The sequence below is a fragment of the Eriocheir sinensis genome, chromosome 17, assembly GCF_024679095.1.
Source record: "Eriocheir sinensis breed Jianghai 21 chromosome 17, ASM2467909v1, whole genome shotgun sequence".
Lineage (NCBI taxonomy): Eukaryota > Metazoa > Arthropoda > Malacostraca > Decapoda > Varunidae > Eriocheir > Eriocheir sinensis.
In genome coordinates this window covers 14868762-14888024 of record NC_066525.1, presented here as the reverse complement: position 1 = coordinate 14888024, position 19263 = coordinate 14868762, and the positions used below count along the sequence as shown (strand labels likewise).

The 19263-nt window shown below is 43.2% G+C and overlaps 1 protein-coding gene across 3 annotated transcripts in view; it reads right to left on the bottom strand.

The window, feature by feature from the left end:
• LOC126999992 (filamin-C-like) overlaps window positions 1-19263 on the bottom strand; it is a 140504-nt gene that overhangs the window by 56488 nt on the left and 64753 nt on the right. For 2 of the 3 annotated variants that reach the window (XM_050863342.1, XM_050863344.1), the window contains 7 exons: window positions 18687-18752; window positions 17569-17757; window positions 16996-17136; window positions 16240-16482; window positions 12693-12834; window positions 12016-12095; window positions 11343-11510 (listed from right to left, as the gene is read on the bottom strand). In XM_050863342.1, coding sequence (XP_050719299.1) covers window positions 11343-11510; window positions 12016-12095; window positions 12693-12834; window positions 16240-16482; window positions 16996-17136; window positions 17569-17757; window positions 18687-18752 — 1029 coding nt within the window. The remainder of the gene's footprint in view (window positions 1-11342; window positions 11511-12015; window positions 12096-12692; window positions 12835-16239; window positions 16483-16995; window positions 17137-17568; window positions 17758-18686; window positions 18753-19263) is intronic. The other variant, XM_050863343.1, reaches the window with a different exon arrangement.

The following is a 19263-nucleotide window of genomic DNA, read 5'->3' as shown; positions in this document are numbered from 1 at the left end:
GATTGTTCCAGTGACGGATGATTCGGTTTGAAAAGAAACTCCTTCCGATGTCTGTGTTACATCGCTTAGACTGAATGGGTAAACCGTTATTTCTAGTTCTTAGGTTGGTTTGCAATTCAAAGAAATTGGAGTAATCGACGTTATTGAATTTTTTCAGATACTTGAAGACTTGAATCATATCTCCTCGTAGGCGTCTTTTCTCTAATGTAAAGAGATTGAGTCGCTTGAGTCGTTCCTCGTACGGTTGAGCCCTTAAGGTTGGTATCATTTTCGTGGCGCGTCGCTGAATCCTTTCCAGTAAATCAATGTCCTTTCTGTAATTAGGAGACCAGAACTGTACTGCATACTCGAGGTGCGGTCTTACCATGGAATTATACAAGGATAGCATCACGTCTGGCGTTTTACACTCGAAGTTCCTCGCTATGAACCCGAGCATAGTGTTGGCTTTGTTGTATGCTTTTTTACAGTGATTCGCGTGTTTCAGGTCACTGCTGATAGTGACTCCAAGATCCTTTTCCTCCTGCATCGCTTGCAGAGGTCTCCCATTCATGATGGATGTGGTTACTATTTCTGGACCCAATGTGCATGACTTTGCATTTGTCAACATTAAAAGACATTTGCCATTTTTCCGACCATTCGATAATGTGATTGAGGTCTTTCTGAATGATTTCGCAGTCGGTCTTTGTGAGGGCCTTTCCCCCCACCTTAGTGTCATCAGCAAATTTCGATATTGTGGATTTCAGTCCTGCTTCGAGGTCGTTGATATATATGATGAAGAGAATGGGTCCCAGCACTGACCCTTGAGGCACTCCACTAGTGACTGGAAGCCAATCGGAAGGCTGTCCGTTGAGTAGTACTCGTTGTTTTCTGTCGGTGAGCCAATCTCTTATCCACGCGATCAGATTGGCTCCAATGCCCGCCGAGTGCAGTTTCTTAAGGAGTCTCTCGTGCGGTACTTTGTCGAAGGCTTTCTGAAAGTCCAGGTATATAACATCACTGGGGATGTGGGCATCCCAGTTCTTATATATACCTTGGAAGAAGTCTAATAAATTCGTTAGGCAGGAGCGCTTGTTTCTGAAGCCATGCTGGGTGTCGGAGATTACATTATTGTCTTCTAGAAACTTAACAAGTTTGTCTCTAATAATCTTTTCGAGTATTTTTCCTGCCACTGATGTCAAACTTATGGGCCTGTAGTTTAATGCAACGCTTTTGTCTCCCTTTTTGAAAATTGGTGTTACGTTCGCCATCTTCCAGTCTTCCGGGACCTTTTTCAATTGAACAGACTGGTTGAATATGTTAGTGAGTGGCTGAAGTATTTGTTGTTTAAGCTCTTTTAATAACCGCGGGGACAAACCGTCAGGTCCTGTTGACTTGTTCGTGTCGAGTTTATCCAAATACTCTTTCACTTCTTGGTCGCATATTGAGTCAATTTTCAGGGGCGTGATTCCCCTCGGCGGGTCAGGGTTCTCGGGCATGGTTTCGATGTTTTCGACTGTGAATACGGATGCGAAGTTACTGTTGAGGATTCTGGCCATCTGTTTACTGTCCTGAGTTGCAGCTCCAGTCTCGTCTGTCAGGGGACCAATATTGGATTTTACTTTCTTTTTCGATCTGATGTATGTGAAGAATTTTTTTGAGTTTGTCTTGATGTCACGCGCTATTTGTTTTTCGTAGTTGCGTTTACTACTCCGAATAAGGGTGCGACAAGCTCTGAGGCTGTTGTGGTACTGAGAACGGGCTTCGGCCGTGTCATTCTCTTTCATTAGGTTATAATTCCTTTTTTTTAAGTTTACCGCCCTTTTTATTTCTCTGGTCATCCACGGTGGATCTACGGCACCATTTACTCGCCTGGGTTTCGTCGGCACTGTAGCCTTTTCTACTCCCAAAAGCTTATCTTTGAAGTTGTTCCACACGTTGTCGATTGTATTGTCGGTTAGGTGAAGTTGGTCCCAGGTCGCAGAGGAAGCAGCTCACGGGCTAGGTTGAAATTTGCTTTTTGTAGTCGGGTATCACTGACGGATTGTCTACGAGTTTGTGACTTATGTTGACATTGAAACGGATTAAGTGGTGATCGCAACCGTTAATTTTTCACCAACTTCACAGTCGCGAATGAGGTCGGGGTCGCTTACTAATACCAGATCCAGCAGATTGTTTTCTCTTGTTGGTTGAGTTACAACTTGAGTGAGGAACGAATCCTCCACCATTTCTATAAGCCTGTTACCCTCTTGATCTCCAGTCAATTGTCCCCAGTCAATGTTAGGGCAATTAAAGTCCCCAATTATTATTGCTTCTTTACTTTGTGTTAGAGAGTGAAGCTCTTCGTACAGGGCAGTGTCATCGGCTGCCTGTTGTTTTGGAGGCCTGTATACGGTCGCAAGTGTTAGTTTCTTATTATTCGCAGTTATTTCCACATAGACGGAGTCGTAATTCTCTGCGTCCTGTTTGTCTATTTTATGGCAGGAGCGTACTTTTTACGTAGCAAATTACTCCTCCTCCTTTCTTGTGCATTCGATTTTTTGGAAGTTTTCGTACCCGGAAATGACAGTTCAGATACTAGATGTGCAGAGTTGGCCCAAGTCTCTGTGATGGCTACCACATCTGGTTTCTCAGTTGCAATATACGCCCTAATTTCGTCCTTTTTGGGTAATAGACTGCGTGCATTTGTGTACAAAATGGAAATGTGACTACTGGTTTGGCCGCGTCGTGTTGAATGAGTTCGCTTGTCGGAGGCGTCGTTGGTTACACAGTTTCTTGCAAGCCGCATCGACGCTACGGTTCGGTTGATCAAGGGTTGCCTTTGCCTTGCCCTCGCCTCCAGTTTTTTGAATAGCTTTTCGAGAAGCTTTCAACTGCATCGTTCAGGAGCCTTCCTAGCCGCGCCGAACCAACCTCGTTCAAGTGGAGTCCGTCCTCCCAAAACAAATCTGGGCGCTGGTTGAAGTGATGCCATGCGTTCATGAACCCTACAGGAAGGAAGAGGAACAGGGAAAAGAGGAACAGAAGAGAGGAGGGAGTCAAAGAAGGGAGACTGTAAGAACGTAGGAAGGAAGGAAGAGGAACAGGGAAAAGAGGAACAGAGAAGAGAAGGGAGTGAAAGGAGGGAGACTGCAAGAACGAGGGAAGGAAGGAAGAGAGGAGGGAGTCAAAGAAGGGAGACTGTAAGAACGTAGGAAGGAAGGAAGAGAAACAGGGAAAAGAGGAACAGAAGAGAGGAGGGAGTCAAAGAAGGGAGACTGTAAGAACGAGGGAAGGAAGGAAGAGAGGAGGGAGTCAAAGAAGGGAGACTGTAAGAACGTAGGAAGGAAGGAAGAGAAACAGGGAAAAGAGGAACAGAAGAGAGGAGGGAGTCAAAGAAGGGAGACTGTAAGAACGTAGGAAGGAAGGAAGAGAAACAGGGAAAAGAGGAACAGAAGAGAGAAGGGAGTCAAAGAAGGAGAATGGGAGACTTAGAAAGGTAGGGAAGAGTGATACAAAAGAAAAGGGGGACGGAGGAGAGAGGGAGGGACGGTAATGATTAAGATACGAACATGAAAGGTGTAAAGTAAACATAAACAGCCCTACACACAAACTAGCTAAATGTAATGCCTCGTTCTCCTCATCACCGAAGAAAGTAATGAACAAGTCGCGGCTACTCAAGGACAAACCAAAGTTGATGTGTATAAGAATAAAAGCTTCTAGAAAAGGAAGAAGACACACTAAAAATACGTAACCTTAAGAGAGACATTCCTAGTTAAAAGATGCTACCGAGAGGACACAAAATAACGCAATTCTAGGAGTAAGTCACGGAGGAAAAAGATACGAGACGATTCAAGCTTAAGGTAAAAGATAAAATGAGTTCAGAGATAAAGACATTTCAAGTTAAAAGATGCAAAACAAAAGAAAATCCCGACACAATCCTGGGAACGTCACTGAAGGAGAAAAAAAAATGAAAATGAGACAATTCAAGTTTGCAAGAAAAGAAAAGTTACTGACAAAAAGAGAACTGTAAAACCCGGAGCCACTGTATTGACGTTTGATTACAGCGTTCCCACGGGTCACAAACTTGGGTCCGGCCTCGCTTTACTTACCTGCCCGTCATTCCTAATTATCCGTAGTTACCTGGTGTGTGTGTGTGTGTGTGTGTGTGTGTGTGTGTGTGTGTGTGTGTGTGTGTAATGAACCTAAACTATTGCACACTTAACAAAAGGTATGCCGGCTGTTTATTGTTTCAGATACAAACTCATACAAATATAAACGATAAAGGGAGGAAGTCTTACAACCCGAGAAAAAAAATACAGGAAGGCGGAAAAAAACATCACAGGAAACGTAGAGACATGCATGAAAAATACCATAAAACATCAAGGATTTTCAGGTAGAATATATAAATATCAACATACATACATACATACACACACACATACATACATACATACCTATATTAAGACAAGAGGATCCCTGAGACATTCTTACATACACACACACACACACACACACACACACACACACATCATACATATACATTTTTTCCTAACCACATACACGCTGACCACCGCCACCACCAGCCACTTCCCTTCCTTGCCCGCATACCTTAGCAGCCGCCACCACCACCACCACCGCCGCCGCCGCCCACTTTTACTCATCCCCCTCCCCTTACTCTTCTCTCTTCCTCCTCCTCCTTAACCTTCTCTTCATTTCCCTTCTATATGATCCTATACTCAACGGATACTTTCTTCCCTCCACGCATAACACACAAATAAACACACACCTTCCAAAACCATCTTATGAATTTCTAAGATGACGAGACAGGTAACACTCGCCCTCCTTACCTAAGACGAGACACGAAGGCTACCGCAGAAGGGATCCAGGATGCTGCTCTACACGCCAAGAAGGTAAGTCTATAGCGACCACTTGCTCTTATAACCAATGTACACGTATATGTTATCAGTCCTTCGGTTAGCAGTATCTCCTAACACTTCCTCGCACGTCACAACACTTCCTCAGCACTTCACCATCACACTGACACGCACGTCAACACTGTGGCACTCGGGAGAATAGACGTGGGCATAGAAGGCGAATGCAATCTCTCATGGTATGGTATCCCGCGGGGTTTGGTCCGAGAAGAGATTTCAACGCGAGAGAACGGTCGTAGATAGTGATACAGGCGGCGTCTCGGCAGCCACTGAAGTCTGACAGCCAAGCGAACCAACCCGTCCCGTCCCTCTTGGCCCGACCCACCACCACCACCACCACCAGACGTCCCTCCGCCTTCCTCCCCAAGAGCGGCAAGTAGGCCACCCCCACTGCCTCTCCTCTTCCTCCTCCTCCGTCTCCTTCTCCTCCACCTCCTTCACCCGCTCCTTCCTTCTTCCATAACATCCTCCTTAACCTCCATTCGTCCCGTTTGCCATTCCGTCTGTTTCCTTGGCTTTGTTTACTCGCTTCTCCTCTCTGGGTTAGGACTGATCAAGCTTTCGCGGCTCTAAAATAAAACATGATGTGGTTTTATTTTTGGATATCTGCTCGTGTACCCCAAAATGAAGGTCACCTGCTGCCACCACCACCACCTGCCCAGCGGTTGCCAGATGTCACTACTCACCGGGCTCGCTATGCAGGAGGCAGGCGGCAGGGGGCAGGTGTGTGTTTTGGACAATAAACGAGCATACGACGGACACGAACATGGTTACTTCCTGTACACTGCCGGGACACAGCTGCCGTTAAGTAGTACTGCTCAACGAGGTCTAAGCCCGTGTTTTTAGGCACTTTCGGCTCTCATAACAAGTATTTCCAAAGGCCACAATGGAGATTACTTGGGTTCTCGAGAGAGTTTTTCACGTTCATGGTGTAGAGGTCTTGTCAAACTATCACTAGGTTCACAAAACTACCCATGGAGATACTAACACAACCTCTATGAAAGCCTTATCAAATGTGTGTGCGTGTAAGGAGAGACGAGACAAGCAGCGGGAGAAAGATTAAGGAAACAAATCTCAGTTAAGGATATTCATCGCCACAAACAAAGTTATTTCCTGTATATTAACGAGTTCCTGCAGATACTAACACTACTACCCGACATGACCTTTAGTCCAGGGTTGAGACGAGACAAACAGAGGACCGGTGCAGCGGAGAAATGAGAAAGAAAAGGGGTTCCTCCATATGACCAAGTTGCTGCAGTCGTTTACATTGGAGTTCAACGGGAAAAATCTTCGGTCCAGCGGAGGCGAGGCGAAAAGAGAAGCGGCGCAGCGGGAGGGAAAGAGAAAGGAAGTGTCCAAGCATTGATATATCGGCTCGCGTATTCGACTCTATTCTCAGACGCTTCTGCCTCTCATCAATTATTTCCAAAGGTTCAGAGGAATCGTCAAACTACCCCTGAAAAGACCCCAAACCTCTACGAAAGCCTTGCCAAATATGCATGCTTGAACCCCGCAATGTTTATGAATATGACGCTAAAAACTCTACGCATCGTCGCAGAAGTTTTCCCGCGCGACATTCCAGCATTCAGAGCCACGGAGGATATAAGGAGAAACTCAGACCCGGCGCGGAGACAACACACAGCTTTCTCTCAGGGCCTGTGGGAAGCGATCGACGCCTAAGCAAACTGCCTGTGTGTGTGTGGCTGTATGTATGTGTGAGAGAGGGGGAGGCCGGAGGAGATGGTGAATGTGGCTTGCTTTGACAGACGGTTGTTGGTACTGCCTGTTGTTGTTGCTCTTGTTATGGTTGGTCATGGTAGTGGGTGGTGGTGGTGGTGGTGGACGACAGCTTTAATGGTTCTCGAGTTTCTCTTTCGTTGTTCGCAGTAAAACCGTAATTTGTTAACGCCGACGAGAATGAGTGCCATACGGGAAACGGTCTTGGCTGATGCTGATGCTGTTTATTATTATTATTATTATTATTATTATTATTATTATTATTATTATTATTATTATTATTATTATTATTATTATTATTATCTTTTTCACCTTCTCTCTCTTCTTCTTGCTATTATCATTGTTATCGTCCCCCACTGTTATTATATTCATTTTTTCATTATTGGTCTTCTTCCTTTTATCTGGTATCATCACCTCTTATAATTCTTTTCTTCTTTTCCTGTATCTAATTTCCTTTGTGGTTTTTTTTTACTTATTCTCTCACATTTCTTGCTCAATCTATCGCAGTCTATTTCTTTCTTTCGTTTTTTTTTAATCAATCTCCTTCCCTACTTTTCTTTTCACTAAATATTTTCTTTGTCTTCTTTTCATTGCATTTACTCTCTCTCTCTCTCTCTCTCTCTCTCTCTCTCTCTCTCTCTCTCTCTCTCTCTCTCTCTCTCTCTCTCTCTCTCTCTCAACATTACTTCACCCTTCCTGCATTTTCACTTTCACTGGCGAGCTGCAAATGTCTCCTCATTACTTAAAGCATCGGGTGAGTTTACTTGCCTTGGCTACCTGCACGGAAGAGAAGGAAGAGGAGGAGGAGGAGGAGGAGGAGGAGGAGGAAATGACAAGTATGAGAAAAACTTCTACTAAAATGTGGAAAATATATGAAGAACACGATGAAGGAAAAGGCTAATTGAAAAAGAAAAAAATGTACACCAGATGTTCAGCAGAAGCAGGAGGAGGAAGAGGAAAAAGAGCAACAGGAAAGTGAAAAATAGTAAGTCTAAGGGAAAACTGTAATGAAAAGTAGGAAGCATGATGTGAAGAAAACGAAGAGGAGGAAAATGTGCAATATGAAGAGGAGCAGGAGAAAGAGGAGGAAATAAAGGAGAAAGAATTGGAGAAAGAAAGGAGGAAATAAAAATGCGGAAAAATTGTAAAAAAATGTAGGAAATATGACATGAAGAAAATGAAGCAGGAAAAGACAAGATGAAAAGGACGATGTGGAGGAGCCGAAACAGGAGAAGGAGGAGAGGAAGGGGAGGGAAAATAACAAGAATGAGGAAAATTTGTAATGAAAAGTAGAAAATATATGAAGAAAACGAAGCAGGAAGAGGGTGAGACGAAGAGGAAGATATACACTAAAAGAGGAGGAGGAGGAGGAGGAGGAGGAGGAGGAGGAGGAGGAGGAGGGTTCGAAGCGACATATGGCTTTGGGTAATATCGATGGAGAGAGCTCAGACTTCCCTTTCACAACAAACCAAAATATAACTCCTTCACCCCCCCCCCAACACCAACACCATAAACACACGCTACTTGACAGGAGGAGGAGGAAGAGGAAGATGAGGAGGCGGATTAGGAGGTCTGTTATCATTTTTAATATTTAGATGTCTCTCCCTATCCCGCTTAATTCCACTAGATATTGACTTTGCCTTCCTTTCTTTATTTTCTATCTTATCATCTCTCTCTCTCTCTCTCTCTCTCTCTCTCTCTCTCGTCTAACAACCTGATCTAAACGCCGGACACAAGGAAGTCAAGTCAGCCAGCCACTCCGTCAGTCCCTCCCGCGACACTCCGATCATTTCCACTCGCTTTATATTTACAGCACGCGTGAAGCTTCTCCTCTTCCGACTCCCAACCAACGCTACCAGATTGTCGTACTTGGTGTATTGTTTTTGCCGATTTCTGACCAAAAACTATCGCCCCCACAAGGATAACGATATGCATTAATAATTATTGTAAAAATCGGTAATTATTGATGCTCTTTTTTGCAATATTTATGGGGCAGAAACCGAAAAATACAATGTTATGCGTACGATAAGCTGGTCACGTGGCTCCCAACCCTCTCTTGCAACTCCACCGCACGAACTTTTGGTGAGAATAAACGAAAGTCGACAAGAATAAGGAAATGAAGAGAATGTTGAGAAAGTGAAATTTTCAAGCCCCTTCTTCTCAGTTCCCACCCACCCTCACACTCCCGAAGGCGAGGACTGAGGCGCTAATTGGTATGCAAATAATGAAAAAAAGAAAGCGAGGAGGGAAAAAAGGATGAGACAAAAAGGGAGAGAGAGGACGATGGAGGGAGGGGATAAACATGTAAAATAAATAATGAAGGTAAGAGAGAGAGAGAGAGAGAGAGAGAGAGAGAGAGAGAGAGAGAGAGAGAGAGAGAGAGAGAGAGAGAGAGAGAGAGAGAGAGAGAGAGAGAGAGAAACCATCATAAATATAAAACCTCCCAATAAGAAAAGGACTCTTCGCAAATGAAACTTACTAATCAAAAAACATATTTTAGAACTACAGCAACAAAACGGCAAATAAGAAATAAGATATACTCCTTCCACGTGAAATTAGGCTCATAAAATGACGGCTTCCCACTCCTCTCTCTCTCTCTCTCTCTCTCTCTCTCTCATCATCTGCCCATTTTCCTTTCTTATTTTCATTATATGCATGTTTAACCCCCTAGTCCTCTCCCATTTAGCCTTATCCTCTTTTTTTTGTTTTTACCTTCCTTTCCTTTTTCTTTTCATTAGTAACATATAATTAAATAACTCAATCCTCGCCTCTCTCTCGTCGTCATCCCCGTCACTGTCATCCCTACGCAGTCACGTTATTCGCGACGGGTAACAGATATCGGGGAGGGCCCCGATTGTTTTGAAAATGTCCAAAACTGTCGGCGTGCGGCCCGACGGTGGGAGGCGTGATCTGAGTCGGGAGAGCGCCGGGAGTCATTGTCGTGAATGTGTGACTGGGGCTTTAGTCACACACGCGAACACCCCCAACGCTTCCCACGAGCGCCACACGCAGAGACGCTTCGTGCTGATTCCTGGGAGCGCGAGCCACGCCACTCAGCCACCCACCCACGCCCGCCCCGCCCCGCCAGACCTCGTGATGAATGAAGGGAAAATTGGTTCACGAGTTCACCCCAAATGTAGCGCCTACTGATATGTGCACTGATATGTGTATGTTTCGGGGTTGAGTGTTTGTTAAAGTGTATGTCTTTATTGATTTATGTTTTGTAGTAGTATTGAGGGTTAGGGTTTAATTATATTTGTTTGCAGAGTCTCCTTTTGTGTGTTCGTTAAGTGGAAAAAATAAAGCACGTGTCGTGTGAATTATGTGGTTTGTCGGCAGTGATTTCACAGAGCAAGTGCCGTTGTAATCACCGTTCCATTACGATTATTGTTATTTACTATTTACAACAGCTAGTTTCTTTCTCTCTCCTCAGTGGAACTAAATAAAAAAATATCCAACCCCCTTAACAAAAATCCTGACGGTCGCAAATCAGATCAGTAAATTCTTCCTGATTACTCTTCACGTTTGCTCCTTCTGGTTAAGCATTTTCCTTTAACAAAATACGTAAATAATAAAGAAACATCGAGAGCGCACAACGTAAACTATGACATAAGTTGCTTGCCAATGTACGATGACCAGACGCAACAAGGTGAAGGGAAGGAAAGGAAAGGAAAGGTGGAGAAGGGAAGGGAAGGGAAGGGAAGGGAGGGGAAGGGACGGAAAGGGACGGAAAGGGAAGGAAAGGGAATGGGAGGGAGGGGATGGGGAGGGGAGGGAAGGGGAAGGCAAGGGAAGGGGAGCTGAGCGGCGGGAAGAGAGTCACGAGTCATGCCACGCAAACACACTCGCGGCACCCAGGGTCGCCGGAAAGCTGGGAGAAGCACATAACACCCCGCATCCTTGTCCCCCCCATGCAGAGGCGGCTGCACGCGGCAATAATATCCCTTCCCTGGCCGCGGGGATACACACGCCTCTCCTCCCTCCCCCTCCCACACACACACACTACTCACGAGGCAGTCTCCCGCGAAGGACACCAAATTACCCAGCGGAAGGAAATAAGAGAAAAAAAAAAAGAACTAAAATCATGGTGAGTATACACAACATATACACACGCACCTCAGACATGACCAAGTGTAAGTAAAAAGGAAGACTTCTTACTCTAAACATGGCTCGTTCGGTCCAAATAAGTGCGCAATAATGGTAGACTGTGTGTGTGTGTGTGTGTGTGTGTGTGTGTAAGGAGTGTACCCCTTAATTCACTCTTCATCATATTTACTTTTCTTGTTTTCCTTATTTCCCTATTACTCAAAAAATCACCACGGCAGACACTGGTTAACTCCTTACAATTAGTCACTGTCACACTCGTTATGCACCTTATCATCCTTTTCACCGTGTGTAAGCTCAGTACTTCCCTCACTCCTGCTAACTTCCCCCCGCAGTAGTTCGTCACATTCACACCACACCCTCAACCCTGCGTCCTCACCTCCATAGTTCACCAACATATGAGTATATATTCTTGGATGCTTCTGCTGTCTCTCAAATCAATTTTTCACACTCATGGTACAAAAGCCTTATCAAACTGCCACCAGTCATAAAACTACCCATAGAAGTCCCCATAACTCCTACGAAAAGCCTTGTTAATTATGTACTTAGGCACCGAGATGTTTAAGAATACAGCCCCTACACTCCATACAAAGGCCAGCGTCGTGTACTCACCCGGCACCTTCTCCCCGTTGAAGCGCATCTCCACCACGTGTCTGATGGCGGAGTGAGGCACGAAGGAGGCGAGGAAGCGCTGTTGGCCGAGGTTCCGCACGTAGGAGGTGACGTGCCCGCCGTTCACGAGGATCTCCAAGTTACCTGAGCCGGCCGACGACCCATCAACTGCAGGGGGAAGAAAAGGTGCACAGGTGAGTGAGGTGGGAGGTAATTCCAACTCTAACTATTCTTTCTATTGCTCTTCCTGTTGCTCTTTCATGCATATTCTTTTCTTATTCCCCTCTTTTGATATGATGGGTAACTAATGTTTCTCTATCCTTATCACACTTTTATTTTCCTGTTCCTCTTTTTGTCTTTTACTCCTAATTAGTTATTATTTCTAGTTCCAGATCTAGTTATATTTTTCTGCCATTCACTCTTTCCCAGTGTCACCTACAACTCCTGTTTGACCTCTCTTCCTCTTCCTCATCAACCTCACCCCTTGCTCACATGCTCACATTAAATAACTTTGATATAATTATTTCCTTCTCAGATTTATACACACATTCCCTTCACCATCTGTCATGAACCAAGCAATCATCCACTCAACCCTTCAACTATAACAATAATAATAATAATAATAATAATAATAATAATAATAATAATAATAATAATAAAGACGATAACTTACTCTCAAACTCGACTGGTCTGCCCACCACCCCGTTGGGAATGGCGCCCACACGGATCTCTTGGGAGTCGTACACGTAACACCTGTTCACACACACACACACACACACACACACACACGGAAAAAAGAAAGTCTATACATCTTTGCCACACAAAAAAGAAAACGTCACAGAGGAAGTCACTCTTACACAGGAAATGATAAAGCAAAATGAACATAATGACTGTAATTTAGATATCAGTGAAATTAAGCGACAATACGAGAACAAAAATAGGTGTCAAATAAGAGTGTTTATTGTCACTAATCAAGCAGAAACAATTCTTCCATCAATTGCAACAACAACAATAATAATAATAATAAAAATAATGCACTGGTTATAGAAAATTACTTAAAGACTGCATAACATACACTTCAAAAAGGCAAGCAGGTATTAAACAATATAATAATTAAAAGGTAATCATGGAGTAAAGGTAGGAGGAGGAGGAGGAGAAGGAGATGGAGGAGGAAGAGGAGAAAACAACAGAATAAGAAATGCAAGACAGCAGATATAAACATGAAAATAAGAATGATACAGAATGGAACAAAAGAAAGGTTAAAAGATAGTGCAAACATGACTAGATATCATCCAAAAAGTACAAAAATAAGAACAAAGCCAAGCAGAAGATTAAAACTGAAGGACCCACCTGAAGGGGCTGCCAGGAACCCTAGAGCCATCCACCTGCACCTCCACCAAGTACTCGCCCACCTCGTATGGCGTGAAGCCCACCATCACTTCGCCGCCACCTGCATCGTCCGTCCAAGCTGGTACCGAGCGTCTTCCTGGGCCTGACGGGGAGGAAGAAAGGGTGGTGATGGTGGTGGCAGGGGTGGCAGTGATAGTAGTGGCAGTTCTGACGTAGTTGCTGTGGTGGTGGAGGTGGTGATAGTGGTAAGGGTATTAGTTTTGATGTTAGATGTGGGAATGTTGTTTTAGTGAAGTGGTTATGTATTTGTTTCTTTACTCCTTTTCTCTTGTGTTCCTTGTAGTTTTGGTGTTGTTAGCGTGGAAATGTGGCAGTGGTGGTGGTGGTGGCTAAGGTGATTGTCCGAGTTATTTATTTCTTCGCTCCTTTTCTCTTTTTTCTTGTATTTTAGGTTAGCAGACGGAGATGGTGGGTGTGACGACATGGTGTTATTGTGGAAACAGGGGGTTGTAGTGGTAATGGTGGGGGTGCTTTAGAGGTGGTTGTCTCAATTGTCTATCTGTTTCTTCATGTCTCCTTTTTCCCCCTTGATCTTTAGGTTGGGTGACAGTTGGTTGGTGTGATGGGAAATGGTGGTTGTGGTAGTGGTTGTGGTTCTTAGTTGAGGTGGTTGTCCAGAGATTTTTTCCCTTCCCTCGTTTTTCTTCTTCCTCGTTGGTTGGTATGATGAGGTACTGTGTAGTGCTCATGGGTAGATGGAAGGAGACAGGTGGTGGAAGAAAGATGGGTGATGAATGGGAAGGAGAAAGAGTTGGTGATATTGAGAAGAGTAAAAAATAATGAAAAAGGTTGGTAGTGGTGGTGCTGGTGGAGAGGCAGATTGTGGTGACGTGTGGGCATTAGTGGTAAGAGTGTGGTTAACTGAGTGTGGTTTATTAAAGAGGCGGTGTTGTGGTTCCTACGACATTAGTTTGACAATCATGTGTTGAAATAAAGAGATAAAAGAATAACTATGAATCTGGTTTCCATAGAAAAAATGTGAAGATGATTCCAAACACACATTTAATATCTAAAAGCAGGAGGTAAGAAATAGGTAATTTGTTAACATAGTAGTCATGGATAAAGGTTTAAGATTAAAGCATAATACGTAGTGTTAAATGACACAAGTAAAACTGCGTAATAAAAATAGGAAAATGAGGAACATAAAAATTTTCCTGATGCTCCTCCTTTAAAGCTGTTTGAAGCTCATATGGAAAGAGGTTAAGCAGAAGAATTCAGAATATTCCTTATGATAATGTACCTAAAGCAACAGAAAATACATGTAAGCAGAACAAATATCCTAGGAAGAGTGAGGCTGAGTGATACCTACACATGTTATCCAAGGCCTTCCATGGGAGAGGTGTGCAAGTGGCAGGTGAAAGTCAGGTCCAAAATCAAGTGTCACCACAGGGTAAGACATCAATCTATATGACTAGTGTAAGTAGTTTCTTTATGGAGTGGTACAGTTGCAGTTACTTTGGCCAAAAAAGTTAAATATTTTTGCAAATATTACAATCCAAACTTGAGGTTCTTAAACTGAGGCATGCATACCTTGGAGGTACATACAGAATTTTGGGGGTAGTTAATGTGTCTCAGAACACATGTTTGATGTAACAGTAGTATAGTTTAGACAACCAATTGTAGTAGGGAAGTAATGAGAACCCCTGATCTAAATGAAATCCTAGGGCACCAAGTAATAGCACCAAATATATATCCAAAACAGCACCCAGGGCAGGGAAAGGACTCACTGAGCTTGTCATATGAAGTCCCTTTCAAACTACAGACGACACACTAAACAATGTTTGCATTATTATTGTTGTTGTTTTATTTATTAGTGTTTTTTTATGTGCAGGCCCACTGTGCTATAAGTAAGCATTCCTGAAGAGTGCTGGTAGACAGCCTCAGCCCATTAGTGGCAAAGGCAGATTTTTTCCAGTGGCTGTTTCTATAAAACCATTCTAGAATTTTTAGTTGAATTATTCTGGGTCTGGTGTATGTGACTAGCACTAAATACTTTGAGTGATACACTGACTAATGAGAGTTTGAGAACCACTGATCTAAATTAAATCCTAAAGCACCAAGTACGAGCACCAAATATATATATTCAAAACAGCACCCAAGCCAACCCCTTGTTGCTGCTCTGCCAAGCTTAGCTGCTCCAAATCTACCAACAAAGACTAAAGGAAAACATGACCCAGTCTGTCAAGTGTCCATCTCCCCTCGCTGCTGGAAGGTCAGGTCTGGAGGTCAGGTCAAGTCAGGTCAGGTGCCACAGGTATTCCACATCTGAGGGAGGCCAAAAGGGACCACACGTGTTTTAAGGGTGGAAAATACAAAGAAACTAGTGTCCATGTTGTTGTTGCTGCCCTCATCGAGGCACAGATGCAGGGCCCCATAGAGTTCTTCAATCAGTGGTGTAGGAGTGGCAGTGTGGTTGATTTCACTTGGCTAATCTCTTATGGTGATGGCTAATAATCAATGTTTTGATTTGAAGTCAGCAGTAGGGTTGTAAAATTCCTGGGAATTTTGAACTGGGAAACTTTCCATGGGAATTTTTGGAATTTTCAGAAATTCTGAGAATTGAGAAAAATTTAAAAGTTTGCCTATGATGCCTTTAGGCTTTTTTTGTGTGTGACTGAGGCTACTGTTGCCTCTTTAGCCTTAAGTTTAAGGGGGATGCTAGTGAATGTCCCAGAGCCCGGTGGTGGCGCAGGCAGGATTGTTTAAGTGACGCCTGTTGAGGCTCATGCCGCCCCCCAGTTAACCTAACCTAACAAAACCCCAAACAGTCACTGTAGGTCTTGACTCAGAAAATTCATATAAGCTGAAGTGAAGGCTTTCTTTGTTAATTTATGCTATAGGTGTCTGGATATCATGTGTTTGAAAGTTCCTTAAACTTAACGTAACCTGTTGGAAATACAATTTTTGTTGCTTAAAACTTTTTAATTATTTGTTATATTTACCAAAATTGGTTTGTTTATTAATACAAATGTGTGTGAAAAATTTGAAAATTCCCAAAATTCCCGGGCCCTGAAAATTCCCAGAAACTTTCACAACTAGACACTGAGAGTAGAATAGATGTACAAGTATCAAAAAGAAATATAAAAGAAATGAGGAAAAGTGATAGAAAAAACAAGTAACCAGGAAGAAAATGTATCTTATAAGTGATGCATTGTGTCATTTTTCTAGCCCTACAAAAATCAAATGCAGTCCTTTTTCTTATATATATTTTCTCTTAAAAGTCAAGCAAAACATATAGCACAAATTAACTGAAGTGAATTTAGGGGAAACATTACCTCACTGGAAATAGATTACAAAACTAAAGCTTACAAAGACTGGGGACAAAAAAATACTGATGAAAAAAATATATGGATGTTCATTACACCTCTAAAGGATGGGAAAAAACAGAAGCAAGAGGAAAGAACAGGATGACTAAAATGACAAACAAACATTAAAGAAAAAGGCAACAAGAGGCTCCTACCTTAGCCCAAACAGACAATGAGCATACCTGTTATCTTGACGTTCACCTCCTCCTGACGCAGAGGTTGGGGGTTGCTGACAGTGAACTCTGCCTGAGAGCTGACAGCCACCAGCCTCACACCGGGGCCACTGACAGTCACTCTGGAGGGATCGATGTGCGAGGTGGTGGTCGTGGTGGTGGTGGTGTGGCGGGAGGTGCTGGGTGGAGTGCTTTGCAGGCGGTGGCTCACGGCATCCACCACATCCACTGAAGTACTGCTGGAGCTGATATCTGAAGGGGATGATAGACTGTGATGAGGAAAGGAAGAGCGAACAAGCGGACATTTAAAAAAGTTCTCCATTTGGTGGCCATGGAGCAGTTCTTAACAGAGCCTTGCAAAGTTGTATAATGACAAACTAAATGAACCTCAGGTGATCTTGGTGGAGAGAAATAAGTGAAACAAACACTAACCCTTGACCAATCTGATTAAAGAAGTCTCTACTGGTCTGATTACCCTTGATATTGTTAACTCTAAGGGGGCTGAAGGGGACCTATTTTAGCCTTGAAGTCCCATCAGACTATCTTTACCTCTATAATATTGCAAATTATCAGTTTCAACTTTTATTCCTCACCTCATTTTTTAGTACCATTTTCTCTCCAATGTGCTGTTCATTCCTCTTACACCCCTATTGCCATTGCAGAACATTTTAATTTTCATGAACACACTTTCCTTTTCATCCCCTACTCCACATTCATTTCATACCCATAACTTCAGTGAGACACCAGCCCAGTGTCAGTACTTACATGTGGTGGACTCCTGGGCATGGGGCCGCCTGGGGTGGGAGTGAGGGCTGGGGGACGCCTCAATGCTGCCACGCCGCCCAACTGGAGACATCCCTAGCAGGGTGGTGGTGCTGCGGCCGCCACTGGGGGTGTTACGCCCCTCTGTATGCATATGAAGAGAGACAACTGAATTTAGCTCAGAGGAAATATGACAGCAAATAATAATAATTTAACAAAATGGGAAGGATGGAAAGACAAGGTGACAGTGAGCAACAAGTTTAAATTTGATTAAAATTGTACTGGTAAATTTAGTTGAATGTCTTCTGAACACTGATAAAACTTCTTTGAAAAATACAGCTACCTAAAGAATTTAATTGGATAATATATTACTGTATAGCAAAAGCAGTGCATCAATATAACTTTCACCCTTTAAAACCCTTCACCCACAAAGTTTAAACTTCACAGTATTCTATTTGCAGAAAACAGTGAACACTTTCCCTGCTGTTTGCATTAAAGTCCTTGAAGTACAGCATAAAAACAAAACATTCAAAGGACACTCAAGAATCTGGCAGGAGTACTGAGGAACATACACACCCGATGAGGTATGAGTCTCCTCACTCCTCCTGATGAAAGTATTGGAGGAGTTTGCGGTGGTCATGCTGGTGGACATGTTGACGTTGGAGGAGGAGTAGCGCTCCTCGTTTGTGCGCATCCGTTGTTCTGCAGAGTAGCGGGGAGGGGAGGGAGGCTCGTCCATCGTCCCACTGCCATCAGAGCTCTCCTCTGTCAAGCAGGCACATCAAAGGTAAAACAATGGGATCATGTTTTTTTATGTTAACATATATAAAGAATCCTTTAGCAGAATATACATGTATTATTACAAAAATGAAGTATGGAGAGGCACTTCCATGGAACAACAGGAGGATTCTAAGACTGCTGGTTTTACATGACTAACTGTATGTTGTAGGAGCTAGCAAAAAACGAAAACATTCAGAGTAAAACAGAATATTGTATCCTCACACTGATGGCTTCAGTGTTTGGGTATTTTTCAATGCTTACATAACAGAAACATGGAAAATTAACACACACACAATACATGCAAACCATAGTATTATTTTGCATCCCACAAAACACAAGTCACCTAAAACTAAAGAGAAACTGCAAGCTAAATAAATGTACAGAAGCATATTTCATTCTTAAAAGAGTGGTGATGCAGCTCATGTAACATAATAATTCAAGCAATGGTAGAAATGCAAATAAAAAACACACAAACACACAGATAAAGTGTAGTCAAGACAAGACAATCAAATATGCTGGAAAAAGAAAAGAATGCATAAACAGTAAACTTTAAAAACATGCCTTGAGAACAAAAGTGATTGAGGCATAACAGGAGGAATGGTAGAGTCTGCATGCTCCAGGAAAGAGAAGGGTTGAGAAACATGTAAAACGACAGTGGGTTTTCTTACCACTGTCCCAATCGCTCTGTGCCTACTTCTCACAAGCACAACTATGTCTCATCATTGAAGCACAGAACAAGGTTTACCGTGTGTATGCATGTATGGTCTTGGTAGGCTCTAGGAAGCAAAGTTTGCCAGCGACTATGGCGGTCGATTTTCTTGTGTAGTGCGGACGCTGTTACTTGCATGATCATGATAAACTAATTTTCAAACATCTACAATTGCCCAGGATGTTCCAGATACCTGTGGACTGACCTTTGCTGATGATTAAAGTCCTGGTTCTGGCCTTGGAGGAGATTGGCAAGTTCCTGAGCCGCCTCGCTGATGGTGGATGTGGGAGTGGTGGTGTGGTGGTGGTAGTGGTAGTGGTGTTGTGGTGGTGGTGGAGGAGTGAACATTAGCAGATAACAGTTGAGTTATGAGGCCCAGAACAGTCCTGAGTCAGTAGGGTGAGTCTCAGTGAGTTGGGGTGAGTTGATGAGCATTATTTGGTTTTGATGGATGAGGGTAATGATGCATTAACAGCAGAAGCTTCTTCTGTCTGGCGCGATGAGTAACCATGTTTTATGTACATGAGCCAGAGGTTAAGTTGAGTTTCATACACATCTTACAGTGCTCTAAACCCTTACTGTGATATATATATAAAAGCTGCCATGAGATTTATACAATCATGGCAGATATTTTGAGAAAAAATTAAAATATTTAACCTTTTTTTTTTTTTTTTCTTTCCTCATTGTCATGACTTGCCTCAGTGCAGTTCACACATGCCATGCGTGTAACTCATGGTTAGTGTGACACACCGCTTATAATGTTATTACAAGTGACTAACCAT